The 22,847-nt window shown below is 35.4% G+C and overlaps 1 protein-coding gene across 9 annotated transcripts in view; it reads left to right on the top strand.

The window, feature by feature from the left end:
* The window catches only part of LOC145683720 (uncharacterized), a 425,859-nt gene that overhangs the window by 35,057 nt on the left and 367,955 nt on the right, over positions 1-22,847 (top strand). For all 9 annotated transcript variants that reach the window (XM_081755184.1, XM_081755185.1, XM_081755190.1 and 6 more), the window contains exons 2-3: positions 6,789-6,873; positions 16,094-16,144. In XM_081755184.1, coding sequence (XP_081611310.1) covers positions 6,789-6,873; positions 16,094-16,144 — 136 coding nt within the window. The remainder of the gene's footprint in view (positions 1-6,788; positions 6,874-16,093; positions 16,145-22,847) is intronic.

Raw genomic sequence — 22,847 nt, forward strand, 5'->3', positions numbered from 1 at the left:
TCCAAAAATTAAATATGTGCGTCTCTTCAATGACATTATTGATACTGCGATTGGACAAATGGAGGTGAGATTTCAAGATCTCATTGAGTTACAATTTGAGCTGTTAGATTTAAAGAATTTTCAGTGCTTCAAATCTCGATTTCCTGATTGTTTTTGACCCTTAAATCGTTACAGGAGGTTTTTTTTTTTTTTTTAATTTTAACAATTTGCGGAGTGAATTAATATAGGTTTACAGACTCTTAGATTTTTCAAATAAAACTGTGGCTGAAATTATCTAATTCTTGAAAGAAAGAGGCTTGGTAGAAGAAGCGTTTACAGAAACATATAAATTGTGTTATTTGGTGTCAACAATACTAGTCAGGACCTCCACTGTACAGCACACATTCTCTTCGAACCTAGTCCCCTGTGAGAAAAGTCACGGCACGCCACTGAGTATGACTCCCAAATTTTTGACAGTTGTGGAGAATGGAATAACAGTATTGGACAATTTTATATTCGGGAGCTGATAGATATTAATAGAAGAGAGAATTCTTGGAGAGCCAATTAAGATGCACTGCGATTTTGTTGCATTTAATTTTAACCCATGAGCCGTAGACCACTCGCTGATTTTGTTTAACTCAGTATTTATTTTTTCAATCGCATTATTAATATCTTGTGAGGGAAAAGAAGCATATAACTGAAAATCATCAGCGTAAATATGGTATTTACAATAGGTGAGAATTTTAGGGAAATCATTAATGTAAAGGGCAAAGAGAAGGGGACCTAGTACGCTACCCTGCGGCACTCCACTGTTGATACAATGCCATGTCGATATGTGATCCTGATTGATCACTACTCTTTGTTTACGTTCATGAAGGTAAGAATGAAACCATTTAACCACTGGTTCAGAAAAATTAAACAATAATGATAATTTCTGAAGTAATATGTCAAAATCAATCGTTTGAAATGCTTTACTATAGTCAAGTAGAGTCAGAAGCGTTAGTTTTCTATTATCAATAGCCCATCTTATATCCTCAGTTACGTTTACTAGTGCAGTGCATGTGCTGTGATTACTTCGAAAACCAGATTGAAATGTATCCAATAAATTATTTGTTGTTAAGTATTCCCGAATTTGATCATTTACAATATATTCAAAAACTTTTGAAAGCACGGGAAGGACACTAATAGGACGATAGTCTGAGATATTGTCAGCGTTGTTCTTTTTTGGAAGTGGGCGGACCTTAGCGAGTTTCCATACTGTGGGAAAAGTACCTGTGGCAAGAGAGTAATTAAATATGTCAGTGATAGGATTAAGTACATGCGGTAGGATTTTCCTGATCATGGTTATTGAAATATCATCTGTACCAGTGGCTTGAGATTTAATTCTTTGGATCGCTTTTAATACATGTGCAGGCTGTACGTGAGAAAACGAGAACAGAGAGTTAATTTCTGAAGCTACAATATTATTCATTGTTTGCAGTTTCATGGAGGCTGGTATCATACGGCTTTGACAGAAAAAAGTGTTCAATTCATCTGGCGTATAGTTAACTGCGTTCTTGGCTATGTTTCTCCCAACACCTAATACTTTTAGCCGTTTCCAAAGAACTGCTCCATTATTTTCAAATTCAAGTATTTCATAGGCAAAGCGCCGTTTTGCCTTCCTTACTTCTTGAGTGCAACGGTTTCTTAATATTCTATAGTTTTCAAATTTTGTATTGGGACTTATTGTGCTATCACTGGAAGGATCACTATTTTTCACATGTCTCCTGTATGCTCTATAAGCTTTATCTCTCCGCGCCATTAACGAACGTAATTCATCGGTTAACCATGGTGATGGAGGTCGCGAAACGCGTTTCTTAACTACAGGGGCGTGTCTATCATACAAATTTATTATTAAAGAATTTAGAGTATTTACCTGCTCGTCAACTGTAGGGAGGCAGTTTATTGAGTGCCACGGCAAGCAGGCAGCGTCGATGTTCAGGTCTACTTCATTCATGTATCTAAAGTCTCTGTATGATGTGAATTTAGTTTTATATTGCGGAACTCGAAGTTTGTAGGATATATATAACATATCATGGTACGAGATGCCGGGTGTGTGGATTTGACCGTGGCTAATTACGTGTTCTTCCTTGGATACCAGTATCACATCTATCCATGATTCTGAGTTCCTTATGTGATGGGTTGGACCAAGAGGACAGATAGCAAGGTTAAGGCCCGAGATCGTATCCCGATATTGCAAGACTTCGTCTTTCGTTGTTAAAAGATCCCAATTTGTATCACCCATTATTATGGAATGTTGGTAATTGGGTAAATGTTTTGCAATATCGTCAACAAAGTTTATGAAAGATGTACGGGGGGGACGATACACAACACTCAAAAGCAATGTCTGGTGACCTACAGTGACTTCGAGTATAATATATTCTGAACTACTGTTATATACACCAGCTGACTGAGACAGAAGTTTGACCTGGAAGTTGTCTCGTAAGTATATTGCCACACCCCCGCCGCGTTTACCCTTTCTATTGTTTGTAAAGAGATGAAAACCTGATAAATGGACGAGGTTGTTTGAGAGGGAATCCTGTAGCCAAGACTCAGAAATAAGTACTGCATGCACATGTTTAAAAGAGGATACAATGCTTTCAATTTCCACGAAATTTGAAAGAAGGCTTTGCGCGTTGAAATGAATAGCGTTGAAGTTCCCTTCGGCAAATTCTGGTTTCTGGTCATGAGAGGTAGTTTCCAAAGGGGAGGGAGGAAGGTCATTGTCACTTTCTATGAGGGTGGAAGTGTCAAGCCCACTGAAACAGTTAGAAATCAAGGTTGCCATATTTAAATCTGCGAATGTGTCATTCATTGTCCTATCTTGAGAAGATAATCAAATGCCATGTATTGTAATATACTTGAAATGTTAACAAGAATCCCTTCTCTACTATACATACGTACAAGATAATCGGTAGTTCTACTTACCAGAATATTCATCAAAAAGAAAAACAAGACGAAAACACCGACATAACACCAAAATAATAACATGAACACACAGAGAGAGAACAAAGCGTCTCCTGCCGACACTGTATACATAAACAACACAACTACACACACACAAGATATCCGGCACATGAGAAGGATTTTGTAGGCACTGCACAAGAAAAATATATGTCTCTTAGACATCCCTAGCTTTGCAATATGAAGTGGAGTACAAATACGAATTGAAATAGTTATTGACAGATACATTAAATACACTGAACTATAAAAATAAGTCACGAAACTAACAGAAAATAAAAAAAATATGTTGAATAGAAACATATTTCAAGAAAGTGTTCATAATTATTCACAGAAACGTGCTACCAGGAGAGCACCTATATGTTATCCATCTGAGCAAAGCTGTTAATATAATGCTTAATATTTCCATGTTTCACTACAATTTGTCCATCGTAAGTCCAAGTGTTCTTAAAGCCGAACCGAGCTGATGCTGCTTTGTAGAGCTGCAAGTGCTGAGAACACAGGTCTTCACGAATTGTTATTTTCGTTCCTTTAAGTTTGTTCTTATTTGCAAACACCTTGGCCCTGGTCTGATAATTGGTGAATTTAACTATGATAGGTCTAAGTTTGCCTGAGACATGGGGACCAACACGATGGCTGCGACACACTTCACTTGGTGTAACTTCCACACCCATTTTTTCCTTAAACAGTGAGATCACTGATTCTGTAGTATCTTCATCTGCCTTGTGTGGTACACCAAAAATGCGTACACTATTTCTTCGTGAATATTGTTCTAGATGAACTACTCTCTCGTGAAGATTGGAAATTTCTCCAGAAAGATCGTTGATAGTATCTTCCTTTTTCTTTAGCTTTTCTTCAAAGTCATGCACCACTTCTGTATTGAATTTCAAAAGGTCTTCAATACGTTGCACTACAAGATTTGTCACAGTTTCAATGATATTGTCCACCATGATTTTCATTACTTCGGGGGATTGTATCACTGATTTTACCTCCGCACAAATTTGTTTTGCCAGTTCGCCGTGAGAGGGCTTCTCCGGGAGACAAGATGGGCTGCTGACTTTCTTCTGTGGAGCCATGCTTTCGAAATATATTTATCAAGACAAATGTCCTCACTTAGAATATTTAGAACTCACGAATTTGGAAGCACAGCACCCACACACTATCACACAAAGGGTTGTAAGTTTACATGAAAATCTCGTTCTGCATTTTATAAAATACTGTGATTTTCCTGGGAGCACGATCAACACAAGTCTAACGTCCCGCCGCCATTTTGATCTCCAAATGTATGTATTGATATTTTATGTATTTGATATTTTAAACTTCTGTACATTTGTTTAAATTTTATGTATCTTGATGTTTTGATGAGCTGGATTTTATAACACAATTGCTGAAAAGCTTTGTTGGATGCATAATAATTGTTTTTGTCTCAAATTCATCAATAATCACAATTTGTTGCTAGGATTCGATTAAAAAAAATTATTCTTTGTAAAAAATTTTAACTTCACTTACAAATTTAAAAGTTTCAAGTAATTATACACTGCATAAATTTGACTTTTAGAATACAATGAGATATATATAGAGTGGCTGTAGAAAGATATAGAGTGCTGAATAATGATTTTTAAAAAACTAATGTTTATAAAATACCAAACGATAGAAAAACAAAGAAAGAAATAAGATTATCGTTAGTAAATATTTATAGCCTCCACTCAATTTAGAAATACCTTTTAATACACTACTATCCATTTCCACGAGATCAGCTTGCCCAAGATCATCAATTTCGTTTATAACAACATTTAATATCGTAAAGTTTTTTGTTGCTGGTTTGTGAATTTCTTCAATAATACCTTTACCTTCTTTTAGTCGATGATCCTTTTCACAAATTGAGATTTAGTAATATTATCTACAGCACATACTCCTATGTTTATATCCTATATTGTTTGTTTGTTGTATTCAATTACTATCTTTCATCATATCTGTTGATTTATTAATACAGTACATCATTGTTACTATTTATTTAACAAAATTTTATTAAAGTTATTTTTCTATATACATAATAATAAGTAATAACCAGGGATTGAAAGATCTTGTTTGCAAGTATTATCAAGCCAAAAAATCTACTAGTTAAGTCATTTTGCAGTTAGAGTATTTATACGCGCTAAATGTAAAAACGTTTTTAAAGTCTTTGTAATAACTGTAGTAACTGTAATAACAACTGTAATAATAACTGTAATAACTGTAGTAACTTTATAATAACTGTCCTTCTTCCATAGCTGATTTTGTTCTGCTTGAAACGCAATTATACCGTCCTTTTTAATTTCTAAAGGAAAACTTTCAATTATAGTATTATTTAAAAATATATTTAGGAAATATCCATCCAGACTTAATTACATACGCACAATTTTACCATTACAAAAAACTTATAAAAACTAGATAAATTAAATATTCTGAAAATTGGATCTTTAACATGTTATTCCTCAATTGACGTAACACTTATAGTTTCTTTTTGTATAATTAATTTAAAACTCTCTTCATCAATTGAAAATCTTATTTTGTAAAAAGCATATCAGTATCAATATCATCTTTCTTTATGTAATTGTCGTGTAATGTTTTAACATACCTTCAAATTTTATATATCACTCTGTAGTTGATTATTAATATTACTATTTATTGACTTAAGTTGTTTTAATGTTATTACATCTTATCAATCAATTGCATTAGGCATATTAACTAGTCATTTATTTCTAAAATCAACTCATGTTGTATTATTTGATCTAAAACCTTTATCTAGATTACTGTAGTCTCTAAACTCTTCTTTGGCACTTTATTTCTTTAAAAATTCTAATATCTCTTCACTAATCTTAAAATTTAAAGTATCACTTTTGCTACTTTTAATATTACGAAGATATCCATATTTATTATATATGAAGTTCTGATTATTTAACAGCAAGAACACTGATACAAGCTCCACCAAAATAAATTAAATCACCTTTCTAATCTCGAACTGAAACTTTGATACTGTTAAATTTATTGTGGTATACTGGAAAATATGTTTTCTCTAGGTTCATACAAATATATGATGGGTTCTCTAAGTTCTGTATTTGTTCTGAATGTTGCAATTAAATCAGTTTCGTTATGTGTTGTGTCATTATGCTTTAAAATCATACCTTCTGCTAAATCATAGTGAATATTTTTAATAACAAATGGATGAAACTTTGGTGGCTTATCTCCAACATGTACAGACTCAATAGATAATTCCTTCTCACTAAAACCTAATACAGTATTAATAGTATCTAAGTTTATAGATATATAACCACTTAATATTTAAACTCTATTTTTTTCTGTCTTTTGTGGATGTAGAATTACATTCTAAGTTATTCGCATATAGTTGAATTGTTCTAACACATTCTTCTAATTCTTTTAAATTATATTGAAAACAAGTGAAACAGAGATTTGCAATTAATCATCTCTAATTAATAATTCGTGGTAATTAATAATCTCTAATAAAAATAATTCGTGGAATGAGAATATGATTGAAGACGGAAAACGCACAGATACAATGTTGTATCAATGCGTGCCTGGGGTCCAAATAAAATGCTCTCGCATCGTGGGTGAGTAATCTAGTTGAAGAAAATAATATGTGTGACTGAGAAACCTCCGGGTTGTTTTGATCAAATTAAAAACTAATTAATTTGTGAGCCTAATATTTCATGCTATACACTAGGGTTGTCCAACGCATCGGTGTCACACTCTAGCTACTCTTTAATTAATTGAATCTAAACTTAAACGTTATTAATTTGTTTTTCTTTCAGATTGCAGTCGTTATCCCTATTCCGTCATTGGCTAGCATAGCAACAAATGTTGAAGAAAAACTGCTTCATTTTAAGGACTTTGCAGGTAAGATAATTATTTCATCTGTAGTCAGTATATAGTACATCCTTTCCGGTGCTTACAAGTGCCGAGTGACTAAACTATATTTGGTTTTGAGTCCACTTATTTATTTAGCAAATTATTCTTCTGCTTTGTATTGATTAAGGATTGTAATTAAATGGACCGTGACGTTGTTTGGTAAAATACACGTATTTGTCAGGTAATGTTCAAAACCCAATATGAGTTTATATAGAAACAGCTAAATTCGTGTGTTCCGGTGAATGGTTGTTTCTAACTAATTTCTAATGGTTGTATTTTTACTGATTTAGTCTTCCAATCTAGTTAAATATTCCTCGTTTTACTGAAAATGAATTTGTATTAAGTGTAAATTTGGTATTACTTGGTCAAGATTTACAATGAGGATCGATATATTGGATTAATTTACAAAAGATGAAAGTAACAATATTTTAATCGACCCATGCGCAAATTATGGAAATATATTTTGATCTTACCTGTGAGATACATACAAATACATTAATGAAACTTTTACCAGTTAAACGCAGATTCCTGCATAAAGTAGCCATTGAACAAAGTTTACAAAATGAAGTATCTACAGACAGTGCATAATGAGTAACTATAGAATAGTTTCAGAGTTAAGCGACCCACATTTTTCTGAAACTTATGTAACTTATGTGTCATTTTACAACATTAATGTGTAAGAAATAAAAGCTTGTCAGAAACTTACCTTTAGCGTCCATAATCTAACACACAAGATAAGTGTTTTGTGCATAATTGGCGAATTACTGATGATGCTTATATCAAGCAAAACACTTGTAAAGTATGTAAGAATGTTAGAGACATTCTTCAATTTTGTATGTGAATTGATTTGCTGTGGCTGTCGCGATTGTTTTGATTTTCAGACTTGGCAAAAATATTGCCTGGAACTAACACTAGTTTTTCACGTGCCTATTTTCTAGGTGCCGCTCCCTGTTGTCACAAAAACAAAGTCATCATTTTTGAAAAATATCCGGGAATTTATGGACTTTTTCTATTCGCACAATATTGAATCCTTGAAGTTCCATTATCGTGTACGAGAGTATATTTATTGGAGGTAGTCATTTAAATAGGGAAGGCAGCTTATAATAAACCACGAGACCGAAAAAGCATTCCACATGCACATCACATACTGCTGACTCAATAATAATTAACTTATGATATGGTTCTTTCAAACCTTCGTGAATTACAATGACATCAAACATTCAAGAGAACATTAGAGAAGGGGAGAAAAAGCACGAGAACTAGCAGACGTAGATTGTTTGATACAAGTCTGTAAAGAAAATTGAACTATCGGGAAATAATGTTAAGGACTGCATTAGGTCCTACCATCATTATTTGAACTGGGCACAATATGATTGGGAAACTGGAACATTCTTCAAAGAATCTAAATTTGCCTAATTCTATCAGTAAAAAGAACACGTGAGACGCCCTCAGTTCAAGAGATTTTATCACCGTTACGTCGTTCCAACAGTAAATAAATCAGAAAAATGATAGTATAGCGTTCCATTTCTCCCAAAGAACATGCACCTTTCTGGATTATGCTAAGAAACACTACTTTAAAACGTAGAGTATTCTGCAGATACTTCAGAAGAAGGATCTAGTCGTTATGGGCATTCATGAATGTAATTATTTGCAGCGTGACGAGGTACTTTGTCAAGGTGCCAAGGGAGTTAAATTTTGGTTTGTTTCTTGTAGCTATCATTTGCTTTATTCGTGGTCAGGCAACTCTCCAGATTTATTCATCATTGAAAATCCCTGGTATATCACAAAGAGAAAGATCTCCAGAAGAAATCATCTTACCACAATCTTGTGAAGACAACCAACCACGTGTGGACCAGGAAGAGTTCTCTCGGGACTTGGCACACTCATTGCCTAAGAGCATACGAAAAATATTGAAAAATAATAGGCACATTCAAAATAATAAAGTAATATCCTTTGATAGTTTCTTGTTATTAAAAGATAATGATCATTAGCTAACTCTCGTACGAGTTAAATTTTAATGTGTGGTGAAGGCAGAGTTAAATCTTTGAGACAATAAATGTTTATTATATGCGTGCTACTATATATAAGCATAACCAAGAAAGTTATATAGCTATTTGTGGAGGTCTGTGTTCAATTGGCCCTTACACCGTGAGTTGAATACGAATGAAGACAAGGCGAAGGTCACTTGTTGGTGTGAGTATACCCAACACACTTTCTGGTTGTGGTAGTTCAGTTACTCCTGAACTTGCGTAAGGACAGAGTGGTGGGACCTCCACAGAGCGTCATAACTGCTTGTATGCTATACGAGTGCAAATTGGGGTCAAACGCCGCTGCAGCAGGGAGGAAGATATGCCAGGCATTTGTTGAGTGTGTCATGATTACGCGGACAGCACAACCGTGGCTTAACAAGTTTAGGGACGATAAAAAAACTGTCGAAGACGCACCACGTGCCGGAAGACCAACATATGTACAAAATGAAGATCTTCACGCAGCAATTGAGGCGAACAGTGCCCAGACATGTGAGGAATTGAGACTATAGTTCAATGTGAGTGGAGAAACCGTACGGCAGTATCTCCATCAACTTGGAAAGCACTACAAGTTGGGTCGATGGATCCCACATAATTTGACTCCTGGCCAGAAGTTAACGCGAGCAGACACCGATGTTACTTTACTGTCTCGTCTGAGGAAGGAGCCATTTCTGGATTGGGCTTTGACATGTGATGAGAAGCGGGTTCTATACGAAGCTCCATGGCGCCATCATTAGTTAGCATCCCATGAGCGGGTTTCAAAACAGCCAAAACCAGCATTGCACTAGAAGAAGACCCTCGTATGTATTTGGAGGACTGCTCGCGGCATCGTACATCAAGAACTGCTATCAGCTGGTCAGAGCATCAATGCAACCTTGTACTATCAGCAGGTGTACCGTGTTAAAAAAAACTAAAACTCTGGAGCCAGCACTTCTGAATCGCAAAGGAGTCCTACTGTTACAGGACAACGTTAAGCCTCACTTGGCCTTAAATGCTGAACACTATTGCATCCGCTATACTCCCCGAACATTGCACTGTCCGGTTATCGCCTGTTCCATTCCTTGGACAATCACCTTAGAGGACGACACTTCATATCCCTAGTAGAGGAGAAAAATGTATTTGATTCCTTCTTGGCTTCACGACCCACCAAGTTTTACAGCGATGGAATCCATGGCTTTCCAGAACGCTGGCAAAATATCGTCAATGATAATGGGAATTAGTTTGATCTTCCAGGTACGTCTTGGGTGACATATCAATGTTCAAAGGTCGTAGGTGAAAAAGTGACAAAACTTTCTTGGTTATCTTTATGTATGAAGGATTGTGGGCGAGTTAATGCTATGTCACACTATGGCCGAAAATGAACTAAGGGTTGCTTGTGGTTAGTCACCTGTAGTACTTTTAGCTGTCGACAGTTTCAAGAAATGTAAGAATTAACAGTTCAAGTGTATAAAACTTCGTAGTCTCCATAAGTATGATATTAATTATTTCAATTTGCAATACCTATGCCACGTATCTGAACTACATGGCGAAAGCTAGTACAAGTAGCATCACAAATATTGTCAGAATGTGTTATATATACAGAGAAAGGGATATTTGAGATTACGTCACAGTAGTGGACAATAACATGTTTCTAATACTAATGAAGATGATTGCATGGAACAAAGTTAATTTGAAGTGAATGGAACATTTCAAAAGTATAATGTGGCTTAGCACTGTTTTTCTCGAACTCAACATATGTTCCTTCCTGAACCTATATTATATTTAAGAAATTAAATACATTATTCAAGTGATAAAGTAAACAAGCCATTGGATGATACCTTTCAAAGTTAGGAATGCTATTTGTGACACTGAACAATGACAAGTTAATTACGGCAGATGTTACAAGTAAGTGGAATGTAATATGTGAAGTTAAGAGTACGTTGTTCAAAGCAATAAGTGTGCAAAATTTATTTCAATTGTATTGGTATTTATATCTCTATTATACATCAGCGGCGAAGAAAATAGAATTTACACAATATGGCATCAAATAACATTTTCACCAGTGTGGAACATCATTCCAATACGTGCTTTTCTCTTGATTTGATGGAAAATTCGTTTATTGTACACAGAAGAGAAAACATTAGTTTTTGTTTTTCATTAGAAGAACACTTGGTGTATTTAATTTGTTAGCTATGAAAATTTACAGGATGTTCAAAATTTGCAGATAGCTTTCTTACGGTCGTTTTCCCCAACCTAGTTTAAACTTACACACAATCATAGTCATACGTCTTGCAAATAAAATCAGTAAAATAAACACATGCAGAACATGACTGCACTTATTTAATATAAAAACACATTTACATGTGACTTTCGATCTTCTAGCCAAGATCCTCATTAGAAGTACTGTGTTTCTTATAAACTGAGTTGAAGAATATAGCTTTCAGTATTCCTTGGAATCATTAATATAGCTTGTTTAACAAATCGTTTCAACAACGTACAACAAATTTGATATTATATTAAAACTAAATGTGGTACGAACACTATGAAGTATATATGAAGAAGCTAATAGCATTTTAGTTGCTAAGTATACAAGTTACATACATGTTAGGAATGTATGGAAAAATAGCTCTGAGTGTTCACAAAAATCAATACTTCATTGCAAATATGTGGCTGAATTTACTTAAAAATTAAACTATTGTTTTATTCAACATATAAAAAAGTTTAATGTTGATAATATTTTCTTCATATCTATTTCACTTTAAACATTATCATTTCCACATCTACCTAGAATATTTAAAGTAAAGCATTGATAATTATTGGACATTCTGGAATCTTCGTTACCATTCTTGGAATATTCTAACGTGACATATCACTATCTTACCCTGATTCCACGTAATGAAGTCTAGGAGCAATGTAGTACTATGTCAAAATTTTCAGCGATATCCTTATTCATTTCTACATTTATCCAGTAACTTGTATCTAATTCATTGAAACTTAAACTTTACTAGTAGAAAATGTGAAACCTTCCTACGTAATACCGTTCTATTAATCTCTTATTTGTGGATTATTTTAAATGCAATTCTCACTTATCTCGTAACTATCCAAATGTAGCGTAGCACTACCTTGCCCCGAGTTCTTCACAGACACATATATGTAATCATTATCATAAGTATTCTGTCATTATTGTTAGATCATTTGCTGCAACTGAGAAGCTTTCATGCTCAACGGTCTTCCTAACCTCTTCGTCTCCAGGTACGATTTCTCTGTTTTGATTTATTCCATTAATTGTACTCTTTTTCGCCCTATCCCTCTCTTTTCTGTCGCCATACTCTCTAGCACTTACTTCATGATACATGATATAAAATCCGTCATGATCGAAAACTATTAACTTGTTCTATTTTCTCCCTTCCCATTTTTATATTTGACACAGACTTCTTCGCTCCAAGCAACATGGCTTTTATCTTTCTAACATTTATTTTCATCCCATACTCTTTGCAGCCCTTCCTCATGTTTTCTAGCATTCTGTTGATTTTCTCTTCACAGTCTGCAACAAGTGTCGTATCATCTGCATATCTTATACATTCTAATCATTCTACCTCCTACCGAAATGCTATCTTCATAATGTAGTCTCTTCTTCGTCATCCTTTCTAGAAAGATATTAAATAATGTTGGCAAGAGACATCGTCCTTGTAGAACTTTCCTTTCAATTGCGCTCTTCTCTGTTCCCCGCCTCCTATCATAACACTTACTTGTTGATTCATATGTAAGATACGTATGAGTTTTCGATCTTTTTATTCCAACTTGATCTTTTTTAGAACTCCCAACAACAATTCCAAATTCACGTAGTTAAAAGCCGTTTCTACATCAATAAACACCACATACACCTATTTTCCTTTTTCTATAAACCTTTCACCGAGAACCCTTAATGATTCAACTGCATCCCTTCTGCCTGAACCCTAACCGTTCGTCCCCAATTTCTTATTTGTTCTTCCATATAACCTGTTCAGAATTCGAAAGAAACTTTTTGTTGTACGAAATACGATAGTAGTCCTATAATCCATACATCTCTTTGGGTTCAATTTCTTAGCCATCTTTATCATGACTTTCTTCAGACGTTCGTGTTTCGCTCGAGCCAGGCTGTAGGTTGACACTACCCGTGGCTAAAAACTTCTGAAACGATGTTTTAATGGTCTTGATGTCTGGTATGCCCTGTTGGTACTTTTGTCTAAAGTTCTATTGCAAGATAATTGGTGATTTAGTCTCAGCCAACCACACCACACAATGCACTATATCTTGTGTTGTTGTCATCTTTGTTTATGAACACCAGCGATAAATAACAAAAATTCATATGAACTTTGTTACTGAACGTCTGCAACAAATAACATCAATTAACAATCAACAACAACAAACTGTTTGAGTTGCTCTTCAAAATACCGCAAACCGTTATTCTCTGGTACTAGTAGTTTTCATGCAATTAATATTTGTAATCACAGTGTCTCTCTAAGGTATTGTGTCCTATGCATGATATAGATTTTCCCGTGGCAGGACGATAGTCATTGACGTCCCCGGCTAGCAATTAAGTATCCTCCATTATGCTCCGCACGATCACATTATAACTTAAATCCACAGAACTATTCGGCCTCCGTATAACAAACAGAGTACACTTTATTGCCCTTATAATCTGAGACTTCTTAATTGTTTGCGCTTTTTGTCCAACTTTCCATTTGCAGGGAAACCCGAAATTAATATACTTCCGCTTCGTTGTATGCAACTGTGATTATTAGATGATGCCACACTCATATATTAAAGTTTTCTGCTTCTACGTCTCAGCTCCGAGCGCTGCGGTTTGAATGCTTCTGCCTTTGGGCGTTCCGGTCGATTTTGTAGTGGCTCTGACTCATTATGACAATTGGATGTTCTGACCGTTTCTCTGGGTGTTGTGACCATTTTTGTGGACGATCCGACCATTTTATAAGATGGGCGTTCCCGCCGTCAGGTGATCTAACTGGATCCCTATTCCACCAACTGTATCGCCGAAATACATGAAGAGTAGATTTACGCCTACTATCAGAACCCTATGTCACTGATCGTTCATTAATATGACGCGAAACACACTGACATTAGCAGTTTCATTGAATGACTAAAGTCTACGCAGCATGTAATGGGGATCCTTGTGATACTGAAGCGTCTTCTCTTAATTTCGTCACCGTAGAAGCTCGTTCAGGTTGTTTCATTGTCATGAACAATAACTTCTTGAATGAATCTCTCATACAGAAGTTCTTTCCTCAAGTACTCTAATTGATACCAGTAATACAGGATATCACAGAGTCTCAAAGACTATGTAACAAAGAGTCTCCCACTACTAAGGTAATCTTTATAGTTAAAACTGAATGTAATTTCAAAAGAATATTAAAAGACTAGTACCAAGATACAACAATGTCATTTCCAGAGAATAACAATTTACTCTACTAAATTGAAACATACGACATTAGTTACATGACTGTACGAAATTTGTGTATCCATTTGCATTTTAAGACATACAACAAAACTAACTAACTAACTAACTCTATGACCTATGGAACCCAGAGGTTCAATGCCGCGTTCACAAAAGCTCTCCACTGACTTCTATCCTTAGCTAACTGCATCCAGTTTCTACTTTGTATTCGAATCTCTGCGAGATCCATTTTAATATTGTCCTCCCATCTGCGCCTAGGTCTTTCTAATGGTCGTTTTCCGATTGGTCTTCCAGTCAAGACTTTGAAAGCGTTTCTACTTTCTTCCATTCTAGCTACATGACCCGCCCATCTAAGCCTCCTAGACTTGACGACCCTAACAATGTTGGGTAAACCATATAAATTATGTAGTTCCTCGTTATGAAGTTTCCGCAATTCCCCATTCCCGTTCCTCTTGGGTCCGAATATTCGTCTCAGGATCTTGTCCTCAAATACTTTCAGTCTATGTTCTTCCCTCAGAGTAAGTGACCATGTTTCGCAGCCATACAGAACAACAGGCATGATTATCGTTTTGTATATTTTAAGCTTCAAATTCCTCAATTCAAATTAAGCTTCAAATTCAAATCAATCAAATACAACAAAAACATATAAATAGTTATTTGTACTATAAAACCACAACTACTAACCAAATAATACGGTACAGATAACGTAAACATCAAACACAGTGTATCATATCATATCTCAACAAGTAAGTAAATGATTAAATTCACGAAACCATTAACGGAATATTTCATGAAGTTGTAATGTGTTTGACCAGTGTAGCATCCAATGGTATCACAGAAATAAGCCATAACTAACAAAGCTGTGATGGATACCAAAATAATCCGTTATACTAGCATTGACTATATGCAGCGTTGTTCAAGAACTCTGGCCACTGACCACTTTTTGCAGATCTTTCCGCTTTTTCCTACAGTTAGAATTAAATGAAAGAAAGGTGGATGTTTTTTTTTTTTTTTTTTAGACAAATATATGTCTGTATTTAATGCCTAATTATTAGAATTTTCTAGGTGCGGTTGCCACAATGATGCCTTCTGAACCGAACTGGGTGGCCAACATTTTTTTGAACAAGAATGTACGAGTACATTTGTACCGTTTCATGCGGAAACGAACAAAGCGCCAGTTTCATACTTTTAAGAAAATTACGTATGAAGATTGATGTCCAACATAAATGTAGCCGTAATCAAAAGTCAAATTATGTTTCTTTTTTTTAGAAAGGTGTTGATTTTCCTCTCTTTTCGATTGTGCAAAACGTTCTAATGCGTATCAGGAACCAATCGTCGCATTTACGTGGATTGTCAAAGTTTGGCGCTTAGTTCATTTTTGCACAACACGGTACATTTATTATGTGAGAAATACAAATACATTCGTCGTACTGACAAACAGTCCTCAAGCTCGTAGATGCTTTCTCTACAGACACAACAATCAGACTATCGTAGATTTCCTAGTGTTGATTGTCCATCTCACTACATTAAAAATTCTCCCATGTGCAAGAATTTACAGACGTTTTGAAAATAAATAAACATTTTGAATGTTGAATTTAATTTTGAATGAAGCGTTAAGTCGTTTATACTAAATGTGTTTCAGAAGTGTACATAGTTGTGATATATAATTCCGTTTATAAAAATAATTAAGTTAGGACATATACCTCTGAATTACGATAGCTCATTATAAAATATGTTACTTTTCCAGGCGAACCAAAGGTTACAGAGTTGCCATTAAATGCAGTTCCATTTAATACAGGTAAGATCATTTTGTGTATCTCATAAGAACCTTTACTTTCTCAATGACAAAATATGTTTCCAAGAATTTGAAATTAGAAAAGCTTTATGTAACTTTTCCTGAGATTTTTTTTTCAATGAAACTTACTAGCTGAACCTGTTAATACAGGATCTGTCCATAAGACCCTTAGGAATTTTGAGGTGGACTAAGTTTCTCTTCAGATCCAAGTAAGACACGCGTCAGTGATAGAAAAAAATCTTGGGTGATCACCTGGCAACCCGGGCATAAGTTGGCAAATTGGAAATTCAATATGGCGGCCATGCGAAAATGCCATATTTACCTAAAACACGAATATCTCATCATTAAATGAAGCTAGAAACTTCGTTCTTGTACCGAATTCAAGATAATGGACACTGTAATCAAGAAACATTCGTGACGTCGAAACATAGTGCCGGCATTTTTAAATATGGCGGCAGGTTTTTCGAAATTTCGATTTTTTTCGTACACTATTATCATTTATTCGAAGATAACTACGAAACTATAAGAGATACCATAAACATACCTGGAATAAACGGGATAGAGCATAATGAGAGCTTAACAACGGTACCAATATCTTTTCTCTATCTTTAAATTTGACGGAGTTATTCAAATTTTAGTAGCTCAAGGTGTTTGGCTTCAGATTAAATTTAGTAAGGTGAAGCCAATCTCCTCATGATTTTCATCCAAAGTAATAATTAAAAATAGGCATCGCCATATTTTTATGTAGACTGTGCCAGAAAAGTACGACTGAGATCTACTGTAACCTCCATATACATTGCGAGACACCATTTTTGTAGTTCAGATTCAAAAATGTAAGAAAGCTCCCTCGTGGCTAAGCGGTTAGCGTACGCGCCTTTGGCGTGGGAGACCCGGGTTCTATTCCCGGCGGGAGCTCATGGTTCGGATTCCACGTTAATCAGGAGGTCCACGTCTCATATAGCCTCGCTGCTGAAAAGGGATGCTAAACTAAAATCACCTCACATCACCTCAAAAAGGTAAGAACATTCTTCGTTATTTTTTGACACGCCCTTTTAAAATTTATGGTTTCGTTGGAGGTAACACTGGTTTGGTAGTAATGAATGCGGTTTACGTTAGTATATAACATTTTAAGGAGGTGTGTGTGTGTGTGTGTGCAGGGTGCTAAGTGTGCGGAGAAATGAGGGGGAAAAGTTACTTTTCAAATGGAAATAAAGGGAATTTAAGTAAATTTCACTTTTTCGTGACCTCAAGTGGGGGAAAAATCCATTTCAACCCTCCTGTGGTTTCGAATCTGTGTGGCCGTGGAAGGCCGTGGAAGCGGAAGCCGAACAGAAGTGGATGGTTCCAAATGCATTATATGCCAAAAGCATAAGAATAAAGAGAAAACCACAACTACAATAAATGGAAGACAAAAAGTCTTGGATGCAGCTGAAATATGGCAAGATGAGACCTTCCAGCGAATCAGTGTCCTTGGACGAGATTTTGAGTTCAAATATCATTGTTCAAATGAGTGTTACAAAAACTATACTCATAAAAATCGTTTGCTGAAGAAGAAGCGAGAGAACGAACCCAATCTGCAAGTAGAACCAAAGGAAGACGTCATGGAAGATTCGTCAACATCAAGATATAAAAGATCAAGAGGGGACGTACTGTCTCGTAACCCTCCATCTCCTAAGTTGGATTCTGCCAGTCTTCCATGTATTATTTGCGGAAATTTGAAACACAATAATATCAAAGAAAAATATCGAATAAGTGAAACGAATCGTGCTAAATTATTCCTTGCAGTAACTTTGTGCTTCCAAGATGACGTGTACACGAGAACTTATGATCTTGAAGATCAATCCGCTGTATTTGGAGCAGATTTATACTACCACGAACTTTGTTTGGAAGCGTACCCTCAAAAATATAGAAAGCAAAGTCAACAAAAAGAGAATCAACCCCAAAAAACAAAAAGTCAATTAATGGAGGATAGTCGACTACTTTTTCAGAACATTCTAAATAAAGGCTATGGCCTAACCCTTTCTGAGATTCGTGATTATGTCAACAAGCAGGCTGGAGAGAATTTAATTACTAACAAAGAAGTCAAACTATACATGAAAAATATATTTGGTGATGCTATTCAAGTTTGCCAACCACTACAAAGAAACCAGTCCCAACTTGTTTATTCATCAAACCTGACTATTGATGAAATAGCTGACAAACTACGTTCTGTTTCTTCTGTCGGAGAGGCTGGAAAGCTAATTAGAAAATCACTTCTGGAAACAGACTTCAACCTAGACAATGAATTTGGAAATGCGAATCAACTAGAAAAATCATGGAAGACAACACCTATTCCCCAACCGCTAATTGACTTTTTCTCTCATGTATTCAGCGTGGATAAATTGACACTGTTTTCTCACATCAATGATAACAGTCAAGCATTTATGAGCTCAGACGAAGAAGAAGCAGAATGCAGTGAAATTGAAGACAACAACGATAGAAGAAAAACTCCTATAACAAATCGAGTTTAAGTCCTTTTCCAGATAATATTTTATAATGTTCATAAGGGAAAAAAGAAAACCCCTTTGCATTTAATGACTGGCCATTCAATTCATGAAAAATGTAAGAGCAAACAGCTAATAACATTATTCCATAAAGCTGGGTTATCAGTCAGCTATAATGAAGTTATGGAATCTCGTCATAATCTTGCACAATACACTATGATGGCATGCTCACAGAACCTTGCACTTCCAACTCATTTTGTCAGTAGTAACTTTACTGTAGGTGCTATGGATAACTTTGACCACGAAGAGTCAAGCCTTTCCGGTCTACAGGGTACGCATGATACTGTTATGGTATTATTCCAGAAAACTCCAAGTGTAAATCCTAGTAAGCCACCACTATCTGAAGTAGCTCTTAACAAACTCAGAAAACGAACTGGTGTCCTTTTACCATGTCAACAAATTAGAGATTACTAGAAACCATCAAAACCGCTGAACATTCCACAGGATCTTAAAATCATTGAAGATGCTTACACTTTGCCGTGTGATGAGATCAAGAAAGAAGAGGTAGTAATAAGTATGTTGCAAGCTGTTGGAGGATTGACAAACAAAAAAACATTGACATGGTCTGGAATTCATGCTGTTATTTCAGAAGCTGATGTTCCACTACAACAAGTTGTTTTTCTCCCTATTTTTCCTTATCCAGTAACATCTTATGATACTGTATATTCATGTATGAAAAACTTTCAAAGCTTGCTTTCAGTTCTCGATCAACCAGCTCTGCCAATTTCATGTGATGAAGGCGTTTTTCATATTGCAGCAGAAATTCTGTTAGTTTCAAATGAATTTCCAAACCTAGTGCTGCTCTTGGGATCTTTCCATATGACCAAAATTTTACTTTCTTGTATTGGTAAGTACATAAATGGGAGTGGATTAGAAAATGTTCTCATAAAAAATCACATGTTTGGTGTTAAAGTTGCTGAAAGTGTCCTTCAAGGGAGTAATTATGTAAGGTCACTCAAAGGAATGTTAATGTTAGCAGAAGTTGTGGAGAGATTAAAGTGGAAAGCATTTTTGCATACTTCTGACGATGATTATCAGTTATCTACAAGAGTTGCAGAAGTTCTTACTGCTATGAATCATTCAACAACAGAAGATGCGCAAGCAAAGTTTAAAGAGCTGATTGCAGCATCACAGGAAGTTTTGGAAGCCTTAAATGTTTTCACTGAAGAGCAGATGAGGATGTCTGAGCAGTGTCAATTCCTTGAGGGGTTCTTACATCTGACTGTGAGTATTTTAAAGAACCTCATAAGAGCTGACAGAGAAGGTAATTGGAGTCTCTAACTTCAAACACTAAAAGATATCCTTCCAGGTTTTCAGGTATTTGACAGAATAAACTATTTGAGATGGGGTTCACTATTCTTTGAGCAAATGCTGAATCTTGAAACACGCCATCCTGAAATATATAACAAGTTCAAACAAGGACATTTTGTTGTACGAAGGATAACTGTAAAATTTAACGCTGTGGGTATTGACATGGCTCTCGAACAGACAATAAATCGTTCTCAAAAATCAGCTGGAGGGATTATTGGCCAAACAAAATGGAAGGAATATATTGCAGAATGGGAGCTCATACGAAAAACATTTCAGTCTGTTCTTAATGTTATACCGTGTGATTATGAGTTAAAAATGCATCATGAATTAACGAAAAGACTCAGAAATAAAATGGAAGAAAGCATCCAAAACATGTTCCAGTACATTGAGAGCAGAAAAAAATCCATATATTGTGAATGGCGAAGTGAAGCTTCACAACCTTCTAACCAATGAGTGTATCCCGGAATCGAGTGCTAAGAAACTTTTACAATTTTGATGACTGCCGAAGAAGCTTTTGCCACATTCTGACAGTAAAGGTTTATATCTCGCTCGAAATCACTGATGGCACCCATTCATAGACAAAATCTTCCCACATTTCGAAGTATAACACAACCTAGCATGCAGATGAAAAAGAAAACTGTGAGAAGCGTTATTAAGAATCAATTACTGGTTCAAAGGAAAGTAGAAACTGCCAAGGAGAGAGGATTGTCGACGGCAAAAATTCTTAGTTATATTTCACCTTCACCCTTACTAGATGAGAACGGCGCCACTACGAAACCCTCAAAGTCTCAGCTTATGAATATTTTGATAAAAAGATTAGATACCACGGCCATAAATTTCCAGAAAAATGATCCTCTCGAAACCTGTGTTGTAGTTGATGTAATGAATCAGTTTCGAAGACTGAAAGTTAAAGGAAATGTCACATTTAAAGACTTGTTCATATCACTTGACACCATTATAAATAATGCCTGCAAATTCAGCCGTGTGGACTATGTGTTTGATAGCTATCTTCCAACATCAATCAAAAGTGCTGAGAGGGAAAGAAGATCTTCTGTACAGCCACTACCATTGACATCAATAAGCACTAACACAACACTTCCTGTACAGACGGACAGATTTTGGGCATCATCTGAGAACAAAGTTTTGATTCAGGCTGCTCTGGCTGAATTTTTGATGACAGTTACAATAAATCGAAATTGGGAAACTATTCTCAGTGACGTCTTGCTTGACGGTGGTCCTACTCCAGCTGTATCAATCAAAGATAAGAGATTCACGGAAATATCAGGAACTCTCAAAGTAGCTGTTGAGGAGGCTGACATACGCATCATCCCTCACGTTTTCCATGCGATTAAGCATGGGATGCAACGCGTTTTAGTGCTCTAAAACACAGATGTGTTTGTTTTACTGATTCATTTTTACAAGATCCTACATGAAAATGGACTTTCAGAAATATGGATGCGAAAATCGAGATCCGATATTATACCAATTCACACACTTGTCAACGAAATAGGTACAGCAACAGATGCCCTTCTTGCAGCACACTTTCTTACAGGGTCTGGTGTTACCAGTAAGATAGGTAACAAAATATCCGCTCTTAAAGTAGAACCGGAAAAGTATCTTTGCAAATTTGGACGAAGTCTTCCTCCAAGTGCTGAGTGTTTGGAACTTGCTGAAGAATATTTGGTCAGAGTTGTAAAATCAGGCTCAAGATCTAAGACATTTGACACTCTCCGATTTGAAATTATGAATCAAAGTAGTCTTCATAGCTTACAGGAATTACCTTGCATCAGTTCATCATTACAGGGTCACCTGAAAAGATCCTTTTACATGGTATATTCGTATTCTACATTGTTAGGCGCAGAAGAACCATTAGATTCAACGGACTTTGGATGGACATACAATGCAGATGATTCATCGCTCACACCGGATACTAGCATTAATGATGTTATTCGAACATGTACTTGCAAGAGCTGTTCTACAAGACGATGCCAATGCGTAAAAAAAATTGTTAGTTGTACGACCTTCTGTAAGTGCAAAATGATTTGTAATAATCGGTAACGTTACGAACTGTAACTCAATCAATGTAGACAAAATATGCAACGAACTTATTAATAACATTTAATTAGTTGCCCTCAACAAGACCGATCAAAATATTTCATCACAGAATTGTAAGAAAACCAAAACCAAGTAATATCATAAAGTTTTGTTATATTATAAATATGGTGCATTTATTATTAGTTATATTAGTGTACTAACTTTATATCACTTTTAATTATATTGCTTTTCTCTACTGAAATTGTTGAATAATTATTTTAGCAACCACGATTTATTATTATGATTATTATTATTATTATTATTATTATTATTATTATTATTATTATTATTATTATTATTATTATTATTATTATTATTATTAACCATTTGCACTTTTACATAGAAATCTCTCTGTAAGATCTTAGAGTAATTTATCAGCATTAAAACTTCTGCAGAAAAATCATGGATAGTTTTGCTTTAGCGCTTAACCTTTCTTAACTTAATCTGAAGCCAAATACCTTGAGCTACTAAAATTTCAATAAATCCGTCAAATTTAAAGATAGAGAAAAGATATTGGTACCGTTGGAAAGCTCTCATTATGCTCTATCCCGTTTATTTCAAGTATGTTTATGGTATCTCTTATAGTTTCGTAGTTATCTTCGAATAAATGATAATAGTGTACGAAAAAATCGAAATTTCGAAAAACCTGCCGCCATATTTAAAAATGCCGGCACTATGTTTCGACGTCACGAATGTGTCTTGATTACAGTGTCCATTATCTTGAATTCGGTACAAGAACGAAGTTTCTAGCTTCATTT

Source organism: Thermobia domestica, chromosome 4 (genome assembly GCF_964235325.1).
Source record: "Thermobia domestica chromosome 4, izTheDome1.hap1.1, whole genome shotgun sequence".
NCBI lineage: Eukaryota > Metazoa > Arthropoda > Insecta > Zygentoma > Lepismatidae > Thermobia > Thermobia domestica.